Source organism: Dromaius novaehollandiae, chromosome 1 (assembly GCF_036370855.1).
Source record: "Dromaius novaehollandiae isolate bDroNov1 chromosome 1, bDroNov1.hap1, whole genome shotgun sequence".
NCBI classification, from domain to species: domain Eukaryota; kingdom Metazoa; phylum Chordata; class Aves; order Casuariiformes; family Dromaiidae; genus Dromaius; species Dromaius novaehollandiae.
The window spans coordinates 30240053-30261148 of NC_088098.1; the positions used below are offsets into that span (position 1 = coordinate 30240053).

At 39.8% G+C, this 21096-nt stretch overlaps 1 protein-coding gene across 2 annotated transcripts in view; it reads right to left on the reverse strand.

Moving 5' to 3' along the window:
* Positions 1 to 21096, reverse strand: part of NELL2 (neural EGFL like 2) — a 154036-nt gene that overhangs the window by 55055 nt on the left and 77885 nt on the right. For both annotated transcript variants that reach the window (XM_026117662.2, XM_026117661.2), the window contains exon 13: positions 16047 to 16172. In XM_026117662.2, coding sequence (XP_025973447.1) covers positions 16047 to 16172 — 126 coding nt within the window. The remainder of the gene's footprint in view (positions 1 to 16046; positions 16173 to 21096) is intronic.

Here is a 21096-nt window from a genome sequence, read left to right on the forward strand (position 1 = left end):
AGTACAAAACACTAACAAAAGCGAATATTATCGGTAAGATTTGTCCCAGAAACAAGCCTACACAGGATTTCCAAAACATGACAAATACTAAATTACAATGACTTTCAGTGTTGACTGCCAGTATAAAACAAGAGTTAAAGAAACAATTTGCCATTTAGCATAGAGCAGGGTAGGTCTTTTAAAGATTTCACAAAAAACAAAGGATGGTTACAAGTTGTTTCAGGAGTCACTGCTTACTGGACTTGCCGTGTTGCATGCATTGGAAATCAAATTATAAAGAATTAAAAGTTTCCATACTTGCCGATTGTCTGAACATAAATAATTCAGAGATTCCTATATGCCCAAACAGGAAAATTCCATATTCATTTAAAAGAAAAGCCCTTTAGCTATAATATTAAAAGAAAAGGCCTCTGAAGCACTGGACAAAACTAAAAAAATTCATATCTCCTTTTATGAGGCTTGACAGACAGGCAGGTATCTTTCTCATCCTCAGCCTTTTCTCGTGACTGCGTTACCTTATGATTGGAAATATTTTTCAACAGCAGAATGCCAACAGACTAAAACATGATGACCATATACTGCCAGCTCTATCTACTGCCTTCAAAACCTGTGCTAATTTCTGTCACAGCTATAGTGACCTTGATTTTTATTGTGAATGCATAGAAAACTGCTGACTAACCACATAACCTTAAATAACTCCACTGTTCCTATTTAAAAACTGTCTCTTCTCATGCAGTAGCTCCACTGACCTTGGCTGGAGTCCTTTGAGGACAAGCTAAGCTCTGCCAGCAGGACAAGATCACCAGCTGGCTCAGACACAATAGCTGTGAGCTATCCAACTTCCCTCTATTAAACTGCATTCCCTTCTGGCTGGCTCAGCAAGACAGCAGCAGATTCCCATCTCCTGATCCAGAAAGATCCTTACAACTTCAAAGAAACTGTCCTCAAGGCTACCTATAATGTTTCTTGATCTTTGCAGTCTATCTTTTGCAATCCGTGATCATTTGTAGAATGATGAACCAGGAGAGGTCCATCTGTGATAGGAAGTGGTGTTGTGGTTGAGCTCCATAGAAAATGAGCGTGTGAATTCTCTTTTCCTTCACTCGTTCTAACTCAAAGCCCTAAATTCTTCAAACAACAATGACCAAAAGGGGCAGGAGACCTGCATGGCTGAACAAGGAGCTCCTGGCAAAACTCAAACAGAAGGAAGTGTACAGAAGGTGGAAGTAGGGACAGGCCACTTGGGAGGAATATAGAGATGTCATCCTCGTATGCAAGGATGAGATTAGGAAGGCCAAGGCCCATTTGGAGTTTCATCTGGCAAGGGAAGTCAAGCACAGCAAGAAGGGCTTCTTTAAATACGCAGGAAGACCAGAGAAAATGCAGGCCCACTACTGAATGGGGCAGGGGGCCTGGTGACAAAGGATACACAGATTCTTTGAATGCCGCCTTTGCTTCAGTCTTCACTGCTAAGACTGGCCCTCAGGAATCCCAGGCCCTGCAGACCACACAGAAAGTCTGGAGAAAGGAAGACTTTCCTTTGGTCAAGGAGGTTCAGGTTAGAGATCGTTTAGGAAAACCTGACACCCACAAATCCTTGGGCCCCGATGGGATGCACCCACGAGTGCTGAGGAAGCTGGTGGACATCATTGCTAGGCCACTCTCAATCACCTTTGAAAAGTCTTGGAGATCAGGAGAGGTGCCTGATGACTGGAAGAAAGCAAATCTCACTCCAGTCTTCCAGAAGGGCAAGGAGGAGCACTCAGGGAACTACAGGCCAGTCAGCCTCACCTCCATCCCTCCAAAGGTGATGGAACAGCTCATCCTGCACACCATCTCCAAGCATGTGAAGGATAACAAGGTGATCAGGAGTAGTCAGCATGGATTCACAAAGGGGAAGTCATGCTTTACCAACCTGATAGCCTTCCATAATGCAATGACTGGCTGGGTAGATGAGGGGAGAGCAGTGGATGTTGTCTACTGCCACTTCAGGAAGGCTTTTGACACCATCTCCCATAACATCCTCATAGGCAAGCTGGTGAAGTGCGGGCTAGATGAGTGGACAGTGAGGCAGACTGAGAACAGGCTGAATGGCCGAGCTCAGAGGGTCGTGATCAGTGGCAAAAAGTTGGAGGCCTGTAGCTAGCGGTGTCCCCCGGGGTCAATACGAGGTCCAGTATTGTTCAGCTTATTCATCAGTGACCTGAATGAAGGGACGGAGTGCACTCTCAGCAAGTTTACTGATGATACAAGACTGGGAGGAGTGGCCAAAACACCAGAGGGTTGTGCCGCCATCCAGAGGGACCTCAGCAGGCTGGAGAGATGGGCAGAGAGGAACCTCATGAAGTTCAACAAAGGGAAGTGCAGACTCCTGCACCTGGGGAGGAATAACCCCATGCACCAGTACAGGCTGGCAATGGACCGGCTGGAAAGTAGCTTCACAGAAAAGGCCCTGGGGGTCCTCAGGGACAACAGGGTGACCAAGAACCAACAATGTGCTCTGGTGGCAAAGGCGGCCAACAGCCTCCTGGGCTGTATTAGGAAGACCATTGCCAGCAGGTTGAGGGAGGTGATCCTTCCCCCTCTACTCAGCCCTGGTGAAGCCACACCTGGAGTGCTGTGTCCAGTTCTGGGCTCCCCAGTACAAGAGAGACATGGAGCTACCGGAGCAAGTCCGGCAAAGGGCTACTAAGATGATTAAGGGACTGGAACACCTCTTATATGAGGAAAGGCTGGGAGAGCTGGGACTGTTCAGCCTGGAGAAGAGTGAAGAGGATCTTATCAATGCATTTAAATAGCTGAAAGGAGGGTGTTCAAGAGGATGGGGCTAGACTCTTTTCAGTGCTGCCCAGCACTGGACAAGAGGCAACGAGCACAAACTGAAACACAGGTAGTTCCATCTGAACATAAGGAAAAACTTCTTTACTATGGGGGTAACAGAGCACAGGTTGCCCAGAGAGGTTGTGCAGTCTCCATCCTTGTAGACATTCGAAAGCCATCTGGACAGGGTCCTGGGCAACGTGCTCTAGGTGATCCTGCTTGAGCGGGGGGGGGGGGGAGGGGGTTGGACTAGATGATCTCTAAAGATCTCTTCCGACCTCAGCCATTCTGTGACCAATTCCAGATAATGGAAGGAGACAGAATTGCATTTGTGTTTCTCTGCCACAACCTCCCTCCACATAAGCTTGTGACATTTGGTAGGTATTTGCCCTGAGGAATAAAAACAGAAGCAGCCACAATTAGGAGCTGAATTTTCTAAAATTGCCTGTGATCAAAAAATTTGCAACTTAGGATAAAGACTGCGAAAAACCAAAAGCAACTAAGACAATTAAGCAATAAACTGATAACTGATGCCAAGTTCTAAGAAATTGCAAGTTATTATTGCTTCCATCAGTATTCAGCATATCAGTCACTTAGAAGGAATTCAGCTCCAAAGTTATGAAGTTAAACTCCATACAAATTTATGTGCAGTTAGTACTGTTTGATCACCATTTATTTTAATGTGTTATTGAGCTATTAATAGGTAATTTTTACCAGGTAACTAACTGTAAAGACAAATGTCCACTTCTGTAGTATCAAAGTATGGCTTACCTGGCACAGGTAATTTAACAGTGGTACCTCTTTGAGGTCCACTGCTATAGGTATTCTGAACCAATACTCTCTTGATAAATACTTTCTTGATCTTGAACATCATAGGAACTGAAACTGTTTTGGATTGCTTGCTCTCCAGAGTAGTTAAGTGCCGGCTCCAGTATGCTCAACAGAAAGAGGTACGACAGGTGATAACCGGCAGCCCGAATTCAACCCTCTTTGCCCAGATCAGTCACTCCCAATTCCACGGGAATGAACAGACTAACGGACAAAAGGGTTATGTTGAAAGGAGAAAAAGCTTTATTCCATTAGTTTTCAGGTGGTATAAGCTAGAACAAGTCCAGGTTAATGTACTAGTCTAGTGACAAAGCCAAGGCAGTAATGTTTAGATAAACAAAGAACGGTAACTACTTCATAATTTAAAACTTCCAGATAGGAAGCCCTAAAATACTTAATGGAAAGGCTCCAGGTAACTGACTCCAGAAATTACAGCTTGAATTTTTTTTTTCTCAAATACTCTCACATTACCTTACCAACAGATGTAATATTGACCAAAGCAAGAACCATCTTCAGGAACCACAGGAATCTCCTTCAGTATTGGCCATCTTCTCTCACTACCATCATACTAATTTCCACAGTTCATAAAGTTGGGATGAACAGATGAAGAAGTCTGGTACAGACAATACCCCATCTGTTGGACTTAAACTCTTTAAAAGCAAACCAACCCTTACTTTACCCTAATGCTGCTGTTTGGTTGCTAGAAAGTCTGGGTGCTATTCAGCTCCAGATTAAGATGCCTAAATTTGAATGTCTGCTTGTGTGTTATGGGCAGGATTCCACCACCTAAACACACTTGTATCTACTGAATCACACCTAATCTGGCATCCTGTGGTATCTATCCAAGGCATCAGCACAGGCTGGCAGAATAAGAAGACTCTACAGAAAGGCTGTAACAGCAATTGTAAACCAGGCAGGATACACCACAGCACCTAAAATAATACTAGATCTGTAACTGGGAAACCAAATCGAGCTATAGATCTCTAAGTTCCCATTTCAGTCAGGGCAGCCTGTACAACAACTCAGCAAATGAAAAATAGATAACTAGGATTAGATTGAGTTGCCACTTACTGGAGTCTCAAGTCTCTGCTTGCACCCAGCTATCACTCTAGAAAGGCATAAGACCAACACTGTAGGTGTTGTATCAGATCTAGTAATCCCACGATGACAACTGAGGTACCCTACATCATCTCAAATAGCATCAGGAACCTGCAAGTGGATGACTGAGTTGTGCCCAACTGAGTTGTGTCCTTGATCTCTGTTTATTATGTGAGCTTAGATGAAGACATGTACACTTAGGTGTCTTAAACTCTCAGACTGATTCCCACCTCCTGAGTCAGCCTCAGGAAGATTCTAATACCAGGATTCAATGCAATCAGTTATGAAAATGAATAATTCACTCAGTACTGTATTGTTAGATTGCCTATTTTCATAATATACTCTGTTAATTTCACTAATTGCACTACATTTTTACTTTTCAATTGTACTGTACTGACACAGCACATAACTGCATTGTAGAAGCTGTCAAGGGAGAGTGGATGCTTGAGAGCTGGGGAGGGATTCAGAACACTGAGAAATGGGATGTACACCTGAGAGAAATATTAAGCAGTGTTAATGTTTGAAAATGTTATGTTTCGGAATTTTTAGATGAATGATAGACTTCACTCCTTTCTGAGGTATTGTTTCAAACTGAGTATATTCTCAAGTAGATATCTGTACCTTCTTTTATAAATGGAAAGCTTCCTCACAACTCTAAGAACATGAAATACATTCTATGTAAAACAAAAGAATCAATTCTGATGTCTGCTCCTGCATAAATACAGAGTTTGAATAGTATACAGAAGATGTAGAAATGCAAAGTAGCTAGATACTTGCACTTGATATAACAACTTTTACTATGTTCTGGACAGACTATTGCTAACATCAACAGGGAATCTAGCTCTATTATGCAATGGTACAGTGTCACTGAACTTGCCAGTAACACCCTTTTACATATTTTGTAAACAAATTATCTCTGTAAAAGAATTAAACATCCAATATGCAAGAGCATACATTCATACATGCATTTGTCAAATGAATACATGTTCTGTTTACCAACCCAAATCACATTCTATCAAAACCACTTGAAACATGTTGGGTTTTAATCAGTTGAGAAAGCAATCCTGGTATAATTGAATAGCCAGATGAACAGTTCTGAACTGGGTCACTAACTAAGGAGGAAATGGAACCTAAAAAGTATGCTCTAAAAAGACAAAAAGTCTGGTTCCAAGTTAAAACAGCCTCTGAACTAAAATGTCAATGATAACCTGATTCAATCCAAATAAAGCATAAATGTATAAATGCATAAATGTATATAGCAGACATATAATAATGACTTTCATTGTTATTTTAGTAATGCAGTTACATAGCAATAAGCTCAGTCTGAACGATCAACCCTCTATTAGCTTTGCAAATTATCCTACAGCTAGAAAGTTAAAATTGTAGAACATAGGACAGAATTTTTCCTGAAATAGGCCTGAGCACTTCACGTGAGCTGAAATTCTATGAAGCAGAAGGAAAGTATGCCCAGTGAAGGAAACTAGAATCGAATGGGTTTTGAGTTGAAAATGTTCTGTGCATACAAGCCAACTTTCAGAGTGTCTATTGCTAATGGCAATGCTGAATGTATAGCCAGACACCATTACTTTAGTGAGTTTTAGATTACACAGAGATTTATACTGTTTTATAAGGCATGTGTATGCACTGCTGCTAACATCACTGGCGGGCAAGGGAAAGAGAAATCACGAACATCAGAGATGGAAAAGACAGATGGTTCATCTTGCCCACATCATTACAAATCCAGAATTGCTCATCCTGTTTTCTCTCGTGGTTTGCTGACTAAAACATTTCCTTACTCAAGCCATAGGATTTCACTACACTGATGTTATAACAAGCCACTCTGAGCATGCTTATTTATTGCTCTATCCCTTGCACCATCCTGTACAATCATTATTAGGCTTTATTTAAACAGAGTCAATGAGCTCAGCTGTTGTACAAGCTGCAGAACTTGAGGATAACTTGAAATGCTGCTTTCATAAAAATATCAAGTGAAAAACAGGAAGAAATTAGCCACATTGTTTTTACTATTATCATAATGTCTCATATTACTATATTTGAAAATAACAAAGCTGCTATACTATAATCATATGACAGCAATTTGAAGTCATGATGGTTGTTTTTCTTTTCTAAGCTTCTTTGCAGCAGTGAAGAGTATACAGCAGTTCTGAATAAAGTTGCATCTTGTAGCCAAATTTAGGTACTTATTAAAAAGTGGCCTCATTTACCCATGTAGTCAGTACCATCAATTCCTATTATCCTCATGATGACTTGTGGATGCCCTTATCTGTCTGAAAAAGCAGGTCGATTTTGTACTGTTAATTACGTAAGAATGAGCGTGCAACTTTAAGCACAGAAGCTGGATAATTTCATTCAACTCTGGATTCCATCAGTGTTATAGCAGCTTTCCTCCATGGAAACCTGGGCAATTATACCAATCCAAGAGCATGGTGCAGGTGCTAAGACATAGCCCACATTTCTCACAGGTAAACTAGATTTTACTCTTAATTTTAAGTAAGGAGAGGCATTCCCTTCCAGCTTCCCAGAACTCATCTGTGGGAACTGAAACATACAGCTAGAGCAAAAATAACTAAATTGTAAAATACCCACACTTCATGGTTAACTGGAATCCATCTCCTACCAATGTATACCAGTACAAATCCACTTCCAGTCATATGTCAGAACCCCTAGCAGCACTTTTCTTGAATACCTGGGAGAAAAGTTTTGCATGCCTGGAACCTTAACTGTTGTTAAAATTCCAGTGCCCTATGGACTGAAAATGTTCATTTTACTTTCAGTTTCCTCACAAGCAAATCAACAAAACTTTTTCTGCAGTATCTTTGCTATTAAAGATCATTTCTGTTGTATAATACAGTAAAATAGGTGATTTTTCAAACTGTTAGTGCCCCAAACAATTGATGGATTCCCAAGTCAAAAATAAACCAATGAAACCTGCATGGAAGACCAAGGTCAGATGCACTTTTATGAACTTCAGTTTCATAAGGAAACTGAACCATTCATCTAAAGTGTGCTGGAATACCAAGGTAACAAAAACATAAAAAGCAAACTGAAAAACTATGTGACAAGAACGGTACTGTCCCCTCAAAAATGGTTTTGTCTTGCAAGAAGCACAGAGTAGCAAATGGGGAACTAGCAAAACCTCTAGTCTAGGGATCTAAGTCACAAACAGATCACAAACAGTGCCTGTTTAAATTTCAAGTACCAGACTAGTTGTTTCCAGGCTGGGACATCTGAGCTTGGGGAATAGCAATGGGCATCACTACCATTATAATGGCACAACCTCTATTTTCTCACAGACATCCTCAGAAGGCTTACATTGTAAAGAAAGCATGAATGCAGGAAAAGGCGGCAAGACCCTACTTTTGGCTATACATTGTATGACAAAGCTAATACCTTTATTTCCTGGCTAGAAGGACAGTGAAAACTTGGCACTCACATAAAGCAGATTTTGTATCATATGTGCAAAACTAATGCTGAGACTTCCAAAGACAGGAAGGAGAGAAGCCTCTAAATGTAACTCCTATTTCTACTGAGGACTATAAGGTTACCCTTAACGCTTCATGTTCAAAAGTAGTGATGGAAGTTTGGTGGTTCTAACAGAAAACACATAGTCTTCCCCTCTCTGGATAACACAATAAGCCAGTCATCTCCAGACTCAATGCTAATGTGCAGATAGCACGTATCAATGCTTAGCAAGATACCAACGCCAACAGATACCTACCTAAGTGGGGACATTCCCAGAGCCCCAGTGCAGCCTTTAGAAGATCTGTCTCTCTCTGTAGGAGAGGTACCACCTGCCCCAGATCTTCAGAAGACTACGCACTGACATTAGCTGAGATCCAAGCAGATTTGTAGGTTTATAAGCCACAGCTGGTTGTAAGAATGGAACCAAATATGAGGGCTTAGGAGAGGTTTGATTACTGTGAACAAAGCGAATACAAAATAAAACATAATGATTTGGCATGTCAGAAAACCTGAATGAGAACACAGTAATGCCTGCGTGGGAAGAAAGGCACAAAAATAGGTGAGATACATATATACAAGTACTGAGCAGGCTAAATATGACAATTGTTTTTCTACACATAACATTCCACTATGACCAAGTGCCTTTGTTTCAAAGTCAACCCACAATATCATCAAAGAGCAGTGTTGTGGGTCAGATGTAATAAATTAAGGTCAAAAAATACAGTCCATTGATCTGCAATCATGTAGGCCTTTCCTCTACACTTTCCCACAAATTACTGACATCCTTCAAGTAATTATTAGTATTATTGTTATCATATTCCCTACTTTTTACACATCCGTCATCGTTACATAGGTAAATGTGTAGTTTTCTCTTTAAATCTTTCCCATATGTCAAGTCAATCTCCCCTGACCCTCAATTATTTTAACACTGTTCTTGAAATTCCTTCCAATTTGCAACAGATTTGCGATTTAATTTGATTTGAAAAATATGCAGAGTCGCCAGCATTCCAAAGAATTAATATTTCAGGTGTCACTCGATTTACTACTGCCATGCTTCTTGGCAATTTATGTGGAAACAATTATTAGACTTCAATCTCCTATGAGGGGCGATTCCACAAAAATATTAAATGCTACTGAATCCACTGACAACACTTAGGAAAAAAATGTTGTTAGAATAATTTCTGAGACACGTAAATGGCTTAGATATGCTAAGGGCAGGGGAGGCAAGAGCAAAGTCCAGCTGGATACACTCAGCTAAAGGCCAATGAGTCTGACATTCATTTTTCTTTACCTTCAATAGACCTTCTGTATGGCCAACTCAGGGAGAAAGGAAAGAAAAAAAAATACCAAAGCCATCAATCTGCTCCCTCCATTCCTTTTGTTTCTGAGGAAATGCTTGGTCCCTCCTGCTTATTTAGACTCTGCAACTATGCCTCACTGAAGAACAATGTACCTTGTAACTATTCCCACCACAGTCATGAAACTGTATATAAAAACCCTTCACAATCTTCTTTGAAAGCCTAGAAAAAAAAATCCAGAAACAAAAGCACGACAGTACTTAGCTATAATGCATAATAGTGGCCTCACAGACTTGGAATCTCCACTTATTTTGACGTTTCTTTTGACTTCAAAGCTATTTCTTTCTAAAAGAAAGTAGCAGCAAAAATTCAGCATCACTTGGCTCAAATGAAAGCAAAAAAGAAAGACAAAATCATGTGGAATGGATTTAGCAAAATGGTTATGAAGAGAGTTACAAAGTCTGCAAGCATTTAAAACATTTATGTAAGTGACTAACTCTGCACATGGGAGTAGTCCCACATAGTTCGGGGCAACTGCTGAGATGGATAAAGTTAGTCATGTGGCTCCGCCACGTTTTGAAGAAGTAGGCCACAATTTGCAACAGGCCTGATACATTTTAATAATTAATCAGTTAAGAATTCACAAGTATTTGCTGCTGAACTGCAGCGTAATTTTAAAACCTTGCTGATGTCAGGGTAGAGATTTGTAGATCACCCGCTTCTGTTTTTTTTTTTTTTAAGAAAAAGAGAGAGAGAGGGAAAGAGAGCGAGAGAGCGGGCGAGCAAACAAGGGAGCATGCAAAGGAGCAGCACGCAAGAGAAGGGGAGCATGGAAAAGAATCTACCAAACACCATAGATTATGGCATGCACAAACATTACTTACTGAGGGAGGTACTTACAGAGCCTGGTTTAGATGCTAACATAGTCTACACTAAGCGTTTGCCTTGCCTGGGATTGTTCATTATCTTAGCAAGACCACACATGCAGAGAGAGTCAGCTGAAGATATGGTTCTAGGATATTGGGGTCTCTGCCTTGAAATCAATGGGGAGCCCTGGTGCCACGCTCCGGCACCACTGAGAGTGAAGCACAAAGCTGCCCTTGGGGGAATCCTCTCAGAAGGCACCTACTGGCAGAACGGGTCCCCCTTTTCAAGCTGGCTGGAAAGTGAAGAAAAAGAGTAGGTGGCCTGCAAGACCGCACAGAAACAGAGCTTTAAACAAATTGTCTGGGCCTGGGAAGATCTGTGCTTTCTCTGCACCATTGCATGCATCTTTCTCTACCTGAACATGATCTAAGGGGTAAACAACACTAAGAATCTCACAGGGTTTTCTTTCTTCCATTCCTTTTTTGATGGGTTACTTAGATAGGTGAGTGGTCCCAAGGCAGGAAACAAAAGATGTGTTCTGAGCAGACATGATTAATCATCCACTAATCATAGTAAGAACGCACTGTTAGAACAAAGTGTGAAAAAGAAGGCTCTCATTTCTTCTTCTTTTTCCTTTTTTTTTTTTTTTTTAAATTGTGCAGGAAGGAGGATGTATCATGCTGTTGAGAGCACTGTTCTGCTGGCTGTGGACTACCCAGCAACCTGAAAGACCTAGAGGTGACACCGGCTGAATCCTTGCTTCTAGGAGGATTTTTTTTTTTCAGCCAAGAAAACAGCCTGTGCATGTTTTAAATCCTAGACAGAGTAAGGGTGTAAGTATTATTATTCCAGAAAAATACCAGGGCATTCAGATATAACCAGTGATGGTGCAGCATGCTGCTAACTTCCAAAACTCCTCCAGCAGAGAATGATGCCATTTTCTGCCTTCCTTCCCCCAATGCAGCGCCATAACGCTTTAGGTTTTGCAAGACAAAGTGGAAGGAGAATGAGACTATATGAATATACAGGAAGTATGGTAGCCTAGAGCATATTTTTATGCCTTTAATTTGCAGTTTGTGCACCCATTTGGCATATGGGTGTAGCTTAGCACTCATCTCCCCTTTCATTGCTATGATTGATTTTTGAACATGAAATCGGTCACAAACAATAGATTTTTGTGTAAACGTGGTGATGACTAAGTCAGCCTAACCCTGTGATACTTGCTTCCAAGATGAGCACAAATAACAAAATCTTAAATTGATGTCTTCATTACACCCTTTGTTGTGAAAATCAAAATGTAATTCAGATATATTGTAATACTCACAATAAACATGCCATGAAGAAAGAGACTTAGCTGCTTCCAAAACAGTCTATATGTGGTCTAAATCAGTCTTTTGTGCACAGGACTCTTAACATAGATAGATAGCACAGATTTCTTTTCAAATGTCTCACGTAGGAGAAAGCCCCCCTAAATGTCACTGATTTTATGCCTCTTTTCTAGTTTGATCAATGACTGCTAAATTATATATGCGTGCATATATGTATCAGAATGGAACAACAAGGCATTTTACATTAGTCTGCCAGCAAGCTGCATGGACATCACTCACATAATACCTGTCTAATCAAGGTTTGTCTATAATTTTTCAACATCTCCTTCCCATGCTTCAGCTACCCTGTGCAATCAATGACATATTAATGCTGAGCTACAGAACATTTTCTTCCTACTTAATCACACTCCAAAAGGTGGGCTACCAAAGTTGGGCTACCAAAGTTTTTGGTCCAGTTTACAATAAACTCAAATTGTCTATAAGGTGAACAAAGACTTGCCAAACACTTTAAATTCTATAAAAGATACAGGAAGGCTGAATAAATTTAGTTGCAGACATTGGCAAAACTAAAAGTGCATTGGACTCTGTACACAAGCGCCGAGAGGCTGGGACAGGACTGCATACTACATGACCACATCAACTAGAATCCTGGGCATGGGGTCCCTTTTGTAGCATGCTGCTAGTACCAAGCTGCCCCCAAGACAGCTCAGGATCCTCTCTGCATACAAGAGAGCGACGTATGAGACAATTCTGCAGCATGGTTCTCACAAGTTGTTGGCAACAGGCATCTTTATAATTTACAATACCCTTTTACAGTAGCTAATAGCTGAAAGCATCAGCTTTCCTAGCACCAGCTGTCCTGGAGAAAACAGAAAGGAGCAATGCAAAAGCTATGTCCTACAAAACCCAATTCTTGCAAGAATCACATAAAACAAAGCCTATCTGATCCAATGATTTTAAAAATATTTTGTATATCAGTGCCAGAATTCTTTTTTAAATGATCATTCCTTATACAGACGTCTTTCCCACTTCTCATTTTTTCCAGATGTAAACACCAGCTTTTTGTACCCACAATGGAATACATCAGCTATTATGTGCAGCTTCTACAATAAGCCTGATTATCAGAGCGAAAAAGAAAAATGGAAAACCTGAAAATTCTCTTAAGGACAGTACACAGCCTTACTCTCACAGACATGCCAAGCTAAACAGGTTCTTCACAGAACCTTTCAAAAACACTTCCTCAGCTCGCAGAGCTCTATGTCTCTCGGTCTCTCATGATGGCTTTTCTCCTTACTGTTCGGCTTTTTTGCCAGATAAAAAGACTTGGCTCATTCTCTTGACCCCCACAGCTAGCACCACCATGACAAAAAACAAAGCCTAACTAAAATCATTTCCAGATGCAGTGAATGGTCCAAAAGCTCAGGATGCACACAGTGAGGTAAGCTGGCCAAGCTGGAGGTTACCTGGATTCTCAAAGTGCAAAGACTTTTACTCATTGCTTTCTACAAATCATAAGGGGCAGATGAAAGTGATGGGTCTGCATGGAGTAAATGAACATTTGGAGCTTTTTTTTGTTTGTTGGTGGGGAGGGTGAAGATACGCTATAGATAAATGTAACTGCCTAGAGTTAACCTGTTGGACTGTCTGTAGGACAGCACGGAACTGTTATCATCATTAACTCTTTCCTGTTATTATTTAGCATGGATTAATTAATATACACATCTTTCAGCAAAGTAATGGAAACCAATTCAGTGTTTTTACTACACAGAAGAGTTGCTCTTTGTCAGAACACAGCAAGTTTCTTCAGAATAGACAATGTTAAGCAATTAGGTAGTGTGAAACCTTTACAAAGTCCATGTTAAAGCCACAGCAACATACCCTCATTATTTTATGTTCATCTTGCCTCTCAGAGTTATATCTGAACAAATGAGTGCACATGAAAGTCTCAGAAATTAGGAGCTTTAATAGATGCCAAAGCCAGTGAAAAGCACATACTTAACCAGAGGTGAAAAAAACTATAGAAATTATATACCCTTGCCACTTGCTCAAATGCGCTGCTATAATTTAAATGCTCTCAGTGCCAGTCATATAGACCAAAACAAGCAAACTGCCATTTATTGATCAACGCAAATGACTTTAAAAGTATCCTGTGCTTCACTCAGTCATTAAAACATGATCAACTTTTCAATCATTTCTCATTTGGTGGAAACGTCACACAAGACTCTCGTAACTCTACATATTTCGCTAACTGACAAATGGCTGCAGTGGAGATGCCCAGAGTAATTGTGGGACCAGGAAAAAAGCAAAACCATTTTTTCTGTGACATATATACTTAATTATGTCAGGTTGTCATTAGCGGAAATTCTACCATCCAGCTGGCATTACTTTCTCATGGTTGCTTCATAATATTCAAAATTCACTACAGTTTAACTCCAGAAAAACTCCACATAGCATAAATGTGCCAAGGAAATATGTTCCAAACAATACCAAGTGGCATTGCTCAGACAGAGAGAGAGACACTACACCACTTAGAAGTTCCTCTAGCCTGAGGATGTCTTAAGATTTCACTTTCTTTTATTTTAGTTTTTCCTGTTTGAAAAGGTGGAAAAGAAATCATCTTGTCATCCATCAGGCTGATTCCACTGGAAGCTATTATTTACAAATATGGAGCCAAACTCGTTTTGAAATGTGAGGTCTGTAATGGATTTCTAGCAAGTTTTACATCCATTTGATAGAGCATGTCAAGAGCTTTTAAAGTTCATTCAATTTCATAACATCAGATTTCAGCAAAAATGGGGGTGGCTGTGTGTGGAGTATTGAGAAATACCTTTATTATTTTTACAGATATACCAAATGCCCCCATGTTTATGATGGTTTACTGTTTGTAGAGTTCAAACAGAATGGTAAATTGAGGGAAACAAAGCCGAGTCACACAGAGTCATCACCGTGATTTAGATAAACTCAGTCCTAAAATAATACCAACATTCATGCTCAGTAGGTAGTAAAACAACTTTTGCTCAACTGAGAGTGTGGAAAACATGAGGCAGTGATCAGAAACATAATGGTTGCTTTGAAAAAGATCTGCTGCAAGCAGCCTAAAACTTGGTCCTTCAAGAACAGAGCTCACTGAAGTAAAATAATGCTTACCAGCATATGAGAGAGGAATGTCAAGTACATACAAGGCAGTATGCACATAAATCACACATAGGTGGTTTTAAATCCACGTTCCTGAGTGCTGTGCACGTTTGGGCAAAGAAATTATGCTAGTTTAGAAGGAAGGTGTTTCTATATCAAGACATACCCTGATGCCCAATAACACCAAAACAGAATGAACAGAATTAAGTAAATTTAAAATGAATTTTACAGTTATTGCTCATTCTAAATATTCTCATCTATTTCTAGCCAGTATTAGTGAATAACATGAACTCCAAGAAAGTTTTACTAAACACATATCCTTTTATATAAAGAGCTAATGCATTCCCCTGTGCAAATAAAATAGAGGTATTATTTTGTTCACACGTGTTTTTCTTCACTGAGAGAACGTGCCACATCTTTGAATCATATTTGCTTTATCTGTCTAGTACGAAAAAACACATTCCTCCAAGGAACACTTATAGTCAGCCTGGCTCTGATAAAGAGAGTTCTAAACGTTCAATTTTCATTTCATAAACCTAAAACACTTTGCAGTAACAGAAGACTAGAACACAGAAAGTCAGCATGAACCCAATGCTTCCTCTAGAACATCCAGTGGCAGCGGAGCAGAAGGGAAGGTTTGGAGACAAGACAGACGGTGTACTCCGGTGGCACAAAGCAGACAGATTTCTTGTCCTCTGAACTCAGAGAATTCAGCCAGGGAATCTCCCTGCTATAGGCAAATTCAAAACAAGGAAACAACTATACCTAATATGCAGGAAATTTAACTCTGAAGTTTGCAGAAGCATTGCTATATTCCAAGTTAAGATGTACTAAGATACCATATGAAACTGAGTACCCTACAGCACTGTTTTTGTTCTCTTCTTTTCCCCTTCAGCCTCTTGCCTTTACCTTCTCTCTCTGTATCCAAAAGCATGCATCTATGAGACAACCCAGACTGCTTTACAGTTTCACGCAAATGGTACAACATATACATAATCTGTAAAATGTATTAGCTTTTGTGCACACTGTACCCTTGTAATTATTTTAGCATTTACTCTGTTTCACAAAATGTCTACATACAGTGTTAATCTAATAGATATTAACTATCTGATTAATCATACCAGAATCATATCAATGCTCCTAAATACCACCATCCTGTTATTTCCTTTCACAAATATACATCTCTTACCTGTACACGAATAATCATCAATGCGTATATATCCTGTTTTGCAGACGCACATAAAGGATCCTGGAGTATTTACACACATGGTATTCTCACGACAGTAGTGTCGTCCTTCAGCACACTCATCAATATCTGTGAATAAGGCAAAGAGGAAGATGAGTCAAATTCAGTTGTGGTCTTCAGGATCTCCCAATACTTTGTACTACTCACTTCCATCAATATTAAGTTGGACTAAGAAATTACTTGAACAGCCAAGCATTTTGGAAAGTTTTTTTGTGCTCTTCCTTAAAACAACTGTTTGAAGTGTTCAAACAACAGGAGCAGCACAAGCTTTTCATGAACAGCTGTTACTGGAGTTACAAAGATTACACTGGCTTAGATCTTTCCTAAGTCCTTTTGAAGTGCCTATGCTGTTATTCCTATGATTTAAATAAGATCAGAACAGAAGCGGGGGCCAAACAGCAGACCAACTGCCTCAGCGCTGCAATGTCATCAATCAGTGTATCTGTATAGTCATTGCAGTCATTAATACATAGATAAAAACACACTACTACATGCATACCATATGCCTTTGATCTAACATGTATTGCTGTTTGGGAAGGAACTGTAATGAACACAGTAAGTTCTGAAAAGACACCGGATCTTATTACAAGTTTCTCTTATTAACTATAAAGTAACCAATTGGTAATTTATTACATATATATGTAGATAGCCATATCTGAAAGGAACGTGAAAGAATCTGATTTATATAAAGATCTGCTCTGATAGAAAAAAAATGCAACTTGGGATGGAACACTTGCTGTGCTATTGGAGTCACAGAGCAAACTCCAGACTGCAGGCATGGACTTCAAAACCTGACTGGTTTTGGTACTCACTTTGGTTTAAAATTAGGCCTACTTCTTGTAGCAGGTTATACTTAAATGAAAAGACAGACAGGGCATCACAAATAACATAGCAACTTCTGCACACTATTATGCTGCACAGAAGAAAAACTGTATTAATTTGGAAGTGATTAGTAGCATGCTGTTCCTGTAATCCTAATGATAAAGCCAGTATCACTGAGATGCTCATTACAACTAGTTGTATTATCATGCAATGTGTCACCAAACCTCATTACAGAAGTGGGTTAAAAATCAAAAGGGTGGATTGCTGGTTTTTTTTTTTTCCTGCTCATCAATTTTGATTTGCTCCCTGTTTTCAATGATGTTTACAGCTTTTGGAGTTGAAAAGAAAACCTCCAGAACAAAGTGTCGTGTTCCAGAGTTTGCTGATAGTTCAAAACAATAGCCTGGAATTATAAACTCATATCAGGGTTGATTTCTTAATGCTGTGATTCTAAATGTCAACAATGTTAACTGCTGTACTTTACTCCCGTTTACGTCATCTGCTCATCTCCCAGTTCCTCCTCCTCTTCCCAGCTGCCTTAAAGCAAACAACTACTTTCCAGCCGCACTCATTGCCTGCTTTCCCCTTTAACCACATGAAAATTTGCCTTATCAGCATGAAACAATGCAGCACATTGAACATTTGTGATTCCATACTCATTTTTCAGTTTTGACAAAACCCTTCTATTTTCTAGCCCAGTTTATCTGACCCTAATTTCTCCAGTTCTGCACAGTGCACTGTTTCACGGATTCTGCTGAAGAATCTAGGGGCAGGCTTTGTATTTTAGTAGCTGACCTGAGTGCTCAGTGTTGGTGGCCCAGTCTGTTTTGTACAAACCTAAAGGTTCATGACCAACACACTTGAGCTATTTTCCTTCCCTTCCTTTTCTTCTAGGCTCTACAGGCATGGGGAAAAAAATCATACCAATATGAGGGTGCTGGTTTAGAAAAGCAGTAGGAATTTTCATGTACATACATACACAATCACCAAACACTTATTTACAACAAGCATTCTAAGGAAATACATTTTCTGAAAACCATCAAAGAAAGGTAAAAAAGTAAAGCTATCTCAAGAGGCCAATAGAGGCAGCTGTTTTCCACGGAAAGTTGAAAGTAGCACAAACTTCCCGAAGTACCAAAGTTCTGTAGAAACAAATGTGCAGGTCACAAAACCAGTCAGTAGTTACAACATACACCACTGCTACTACCACAAATGATACAACTTGTGTCTTTCACAATTTCAGCTCACAACTCCATGTTAAATCAATGGTGTAAATTTATATTTAATAATATCAGCCTTTATATAATTACTCGTCTTATATTCCTGGGGTCAGACTGCCCATGAGCACGCTTTGGCACCCTCAGACAATTCTATTTAAAGATCTAAAGCCTCAAAAATATTAAACAGACATTTCTGAAAATTATACTAATGATTGTTTTGGCAAGTAAAAAGCCACAGGAGACCCCAAATTCTAATGTTTATTAAAAATTTTACAAAGAAATGTTTAAAGCCAAAGCTACTTGGGTTCAAACCTCCTCATATGGAAATATTCCAAAAAAAAGGCTTTCCTTTTGTTAATGTACCACATCTTGAGGTTTTGCAAAATGTTTTATTTAAAATTACTTTTATTTCAAAACAGTGCTTGTTCAATTGCTACAAAAAACTGAACAGGTTAACTTCGCATTGAAATGTTTCATTTGAATGAATCTGATTTTTTTAAACCACTAATTTGAAAAGATTTGTCTGCATTTCTAAATTCGCACCAGACAACAAAACTCTTTTTTCCACCTAGCTCTCTAAAACGCCTGTAAGAAGTGCAAAAGAAATGATTATTATTACTACTGTTATCATATGTTATTATACTACATGTTATAACTTATATGTTATTATACCCTAATCAGGTGTCAAAACAGCATTGTCCTACACCATGGACACATGTTTAACAGGAAGCTGCTTTTAAAAAGAGTTTGCAACCTTAGCACAAAATGACACATTGCTGCTGGACACAGAAGAGTCCAGACAGAAAGGATAAACGTCAAATGCAAGTTGCAGTTGCACAACTAGACGCAGTGAGTGACCACACTAAAAACCCAGTGATTCTTCTCCCCTTTAGTACCCCATATGCAAGCTTCATATACATTAGGTTTAGGCATTACAAATCAAGGAAGACTGAACTGCGGCAGGGGAGGAGGCCAACATTTGTTCTCTTTAAAAGCTACCAGTATAAAAGTCTTTTTACCCTGCTTATTGGTTGAAACACTGGTTTAGACTTTTCTTCAGCTTTAGACACAAATGCACTCAATACAATAGAAAACCTGATGCATTTCAAAATCTAAGCAAGCCTACAACATTTATCTTAATTTTACCCTGCCAAAAAGCCTTGCTGACAAATTAATGTACATTAATGTCTTACTGTTTACCCAATAAGATCCTGCAGTCAATCAGTTCAACAGGGTGAATGCATCACTCCAATGGTTTTGCACATTCAACAATAAAAACTTGTCTGCTTTAAGTCTGTGATGTGATACTGAGCCACCAGCTGTGATGTACTGACACAATGTAGTCATGGAGATCAACCTGCTCTATTCCCAGTGGAACAGATATAAGAGGAATTTCTGGAAAATTGGTTGGTACAGAAGTATTTGGCATTGGTTTATTTATACTTGCAAAAACCACAACAGTCTGCCTTTACCCCCCCCAAACACCTAAACAAAATTTATACAAAATATATAACCCAAAAAGAGTTTCCCTTCTTCTGTATTTCTGTACCCTAATAAGTTTGCTTCCCCAGAGTGAAATTCCCATTTATGTTTTATAATCCCATTAATAAGAAGAGAATTTGACTTGTAATCTATAAATCATTACTGACCAAAGCCTCATAACACAGATGTTAACAAACAAAGTCTCTCCTTGGGCCTCACTATCTATCACTGCCTCTATCCACCACAAAAGCCTGCCAGAACAAATGAGTCTGGTACTACATCAGCAAATCTGGGCTGTAGAGGAGAGGGAAGGCTACTTTCAGAGGAATGCCCTGCCTCCAGCCACTTCCTCTAAAACTCAACGGTGTCTAGCATAAGTGATCTCATTGGTCACACCCACAGAGGCATATGATGGGTAGGGAGATGCTTTTGCAGGATTTTAGCAACAAATAGTTTCAATACCCCTTGAGGACACCAAACAGAAGCACTGAAAGCTGGTTTTTTTTAAATTTCATTGAGAAGCATGTCAAAAAGTGCCTTGAATCCAACAGCAAAATAAATTAGATTTACAATTAAAAAACCCACCTTTTTTGTGTTAATGAATGGTTCTGCCTTGACAGCCCAGGAGCATAAAGCTCCAGGTTTACCCACGGAGCAGGCCAGCCCTCCCAGCCAGCCGCATCGGCGCACCTCTGTCCCAAGCTGAAGGCTCCGTCGCTCAGGGGAAGGGGGCGATTTGCTCACCGCTCCTGTGCCCTCTTGGATCTCTCTGCTGAGATTCCCAAAGAGGGATGCCAGTAACAACATTCAATATAAAAAGATCCTTCAGATCCTAATTTTTATCACTACTGACCTGATTTATATAGAAAAGGACAAGCTGGGAAAAGCTGACACTTTCTCATTTGGATCCTGACCCAGAAAAAAGGCATCATAAAATCAGCAGATGCTACACACCCACTAAGGGACTACAAAAGTGGAGAACAAACAGTGACCGATCATAGCAACTACTACCAGGGAAAAGGGTAAATGTGACTTCTGAAATAGTACAAGTCTTTTTAAAGAGTCTTACTTTTAAAGCCTTACTTCTTTCCACAAAGCACTGTTTTGCCATTTTTTCTGTAGCTATTGTTTAAAGCCTAGCCATTTACTGCAGCTTTAAACTTTCTTCTATAAGCTTATCCAGCTCCTGCACCCTGGACAGGATTGCAAAGAAAAAAAAAGTTGTCTTTTTTCTTTCTCCTTGTCTTCCCTTCACCTACAATAGTCTTTTCCCCACCTATCTCTGACACCAAGCTTTCTCTGCTATTTCCCCCCTCCAACTTTCTACCTGACTGACTTCACTCCTATTTTCAGATCTCACTCACCACATTCCTCCCCCAGTCTTCAACCCTTCCCCTCCTCGGCTCTTCCCCCTTAAAAGAACAAGGACAGGCTCTTCTTCCACAGCTTTGAAGCAAGCTCCCACCAGC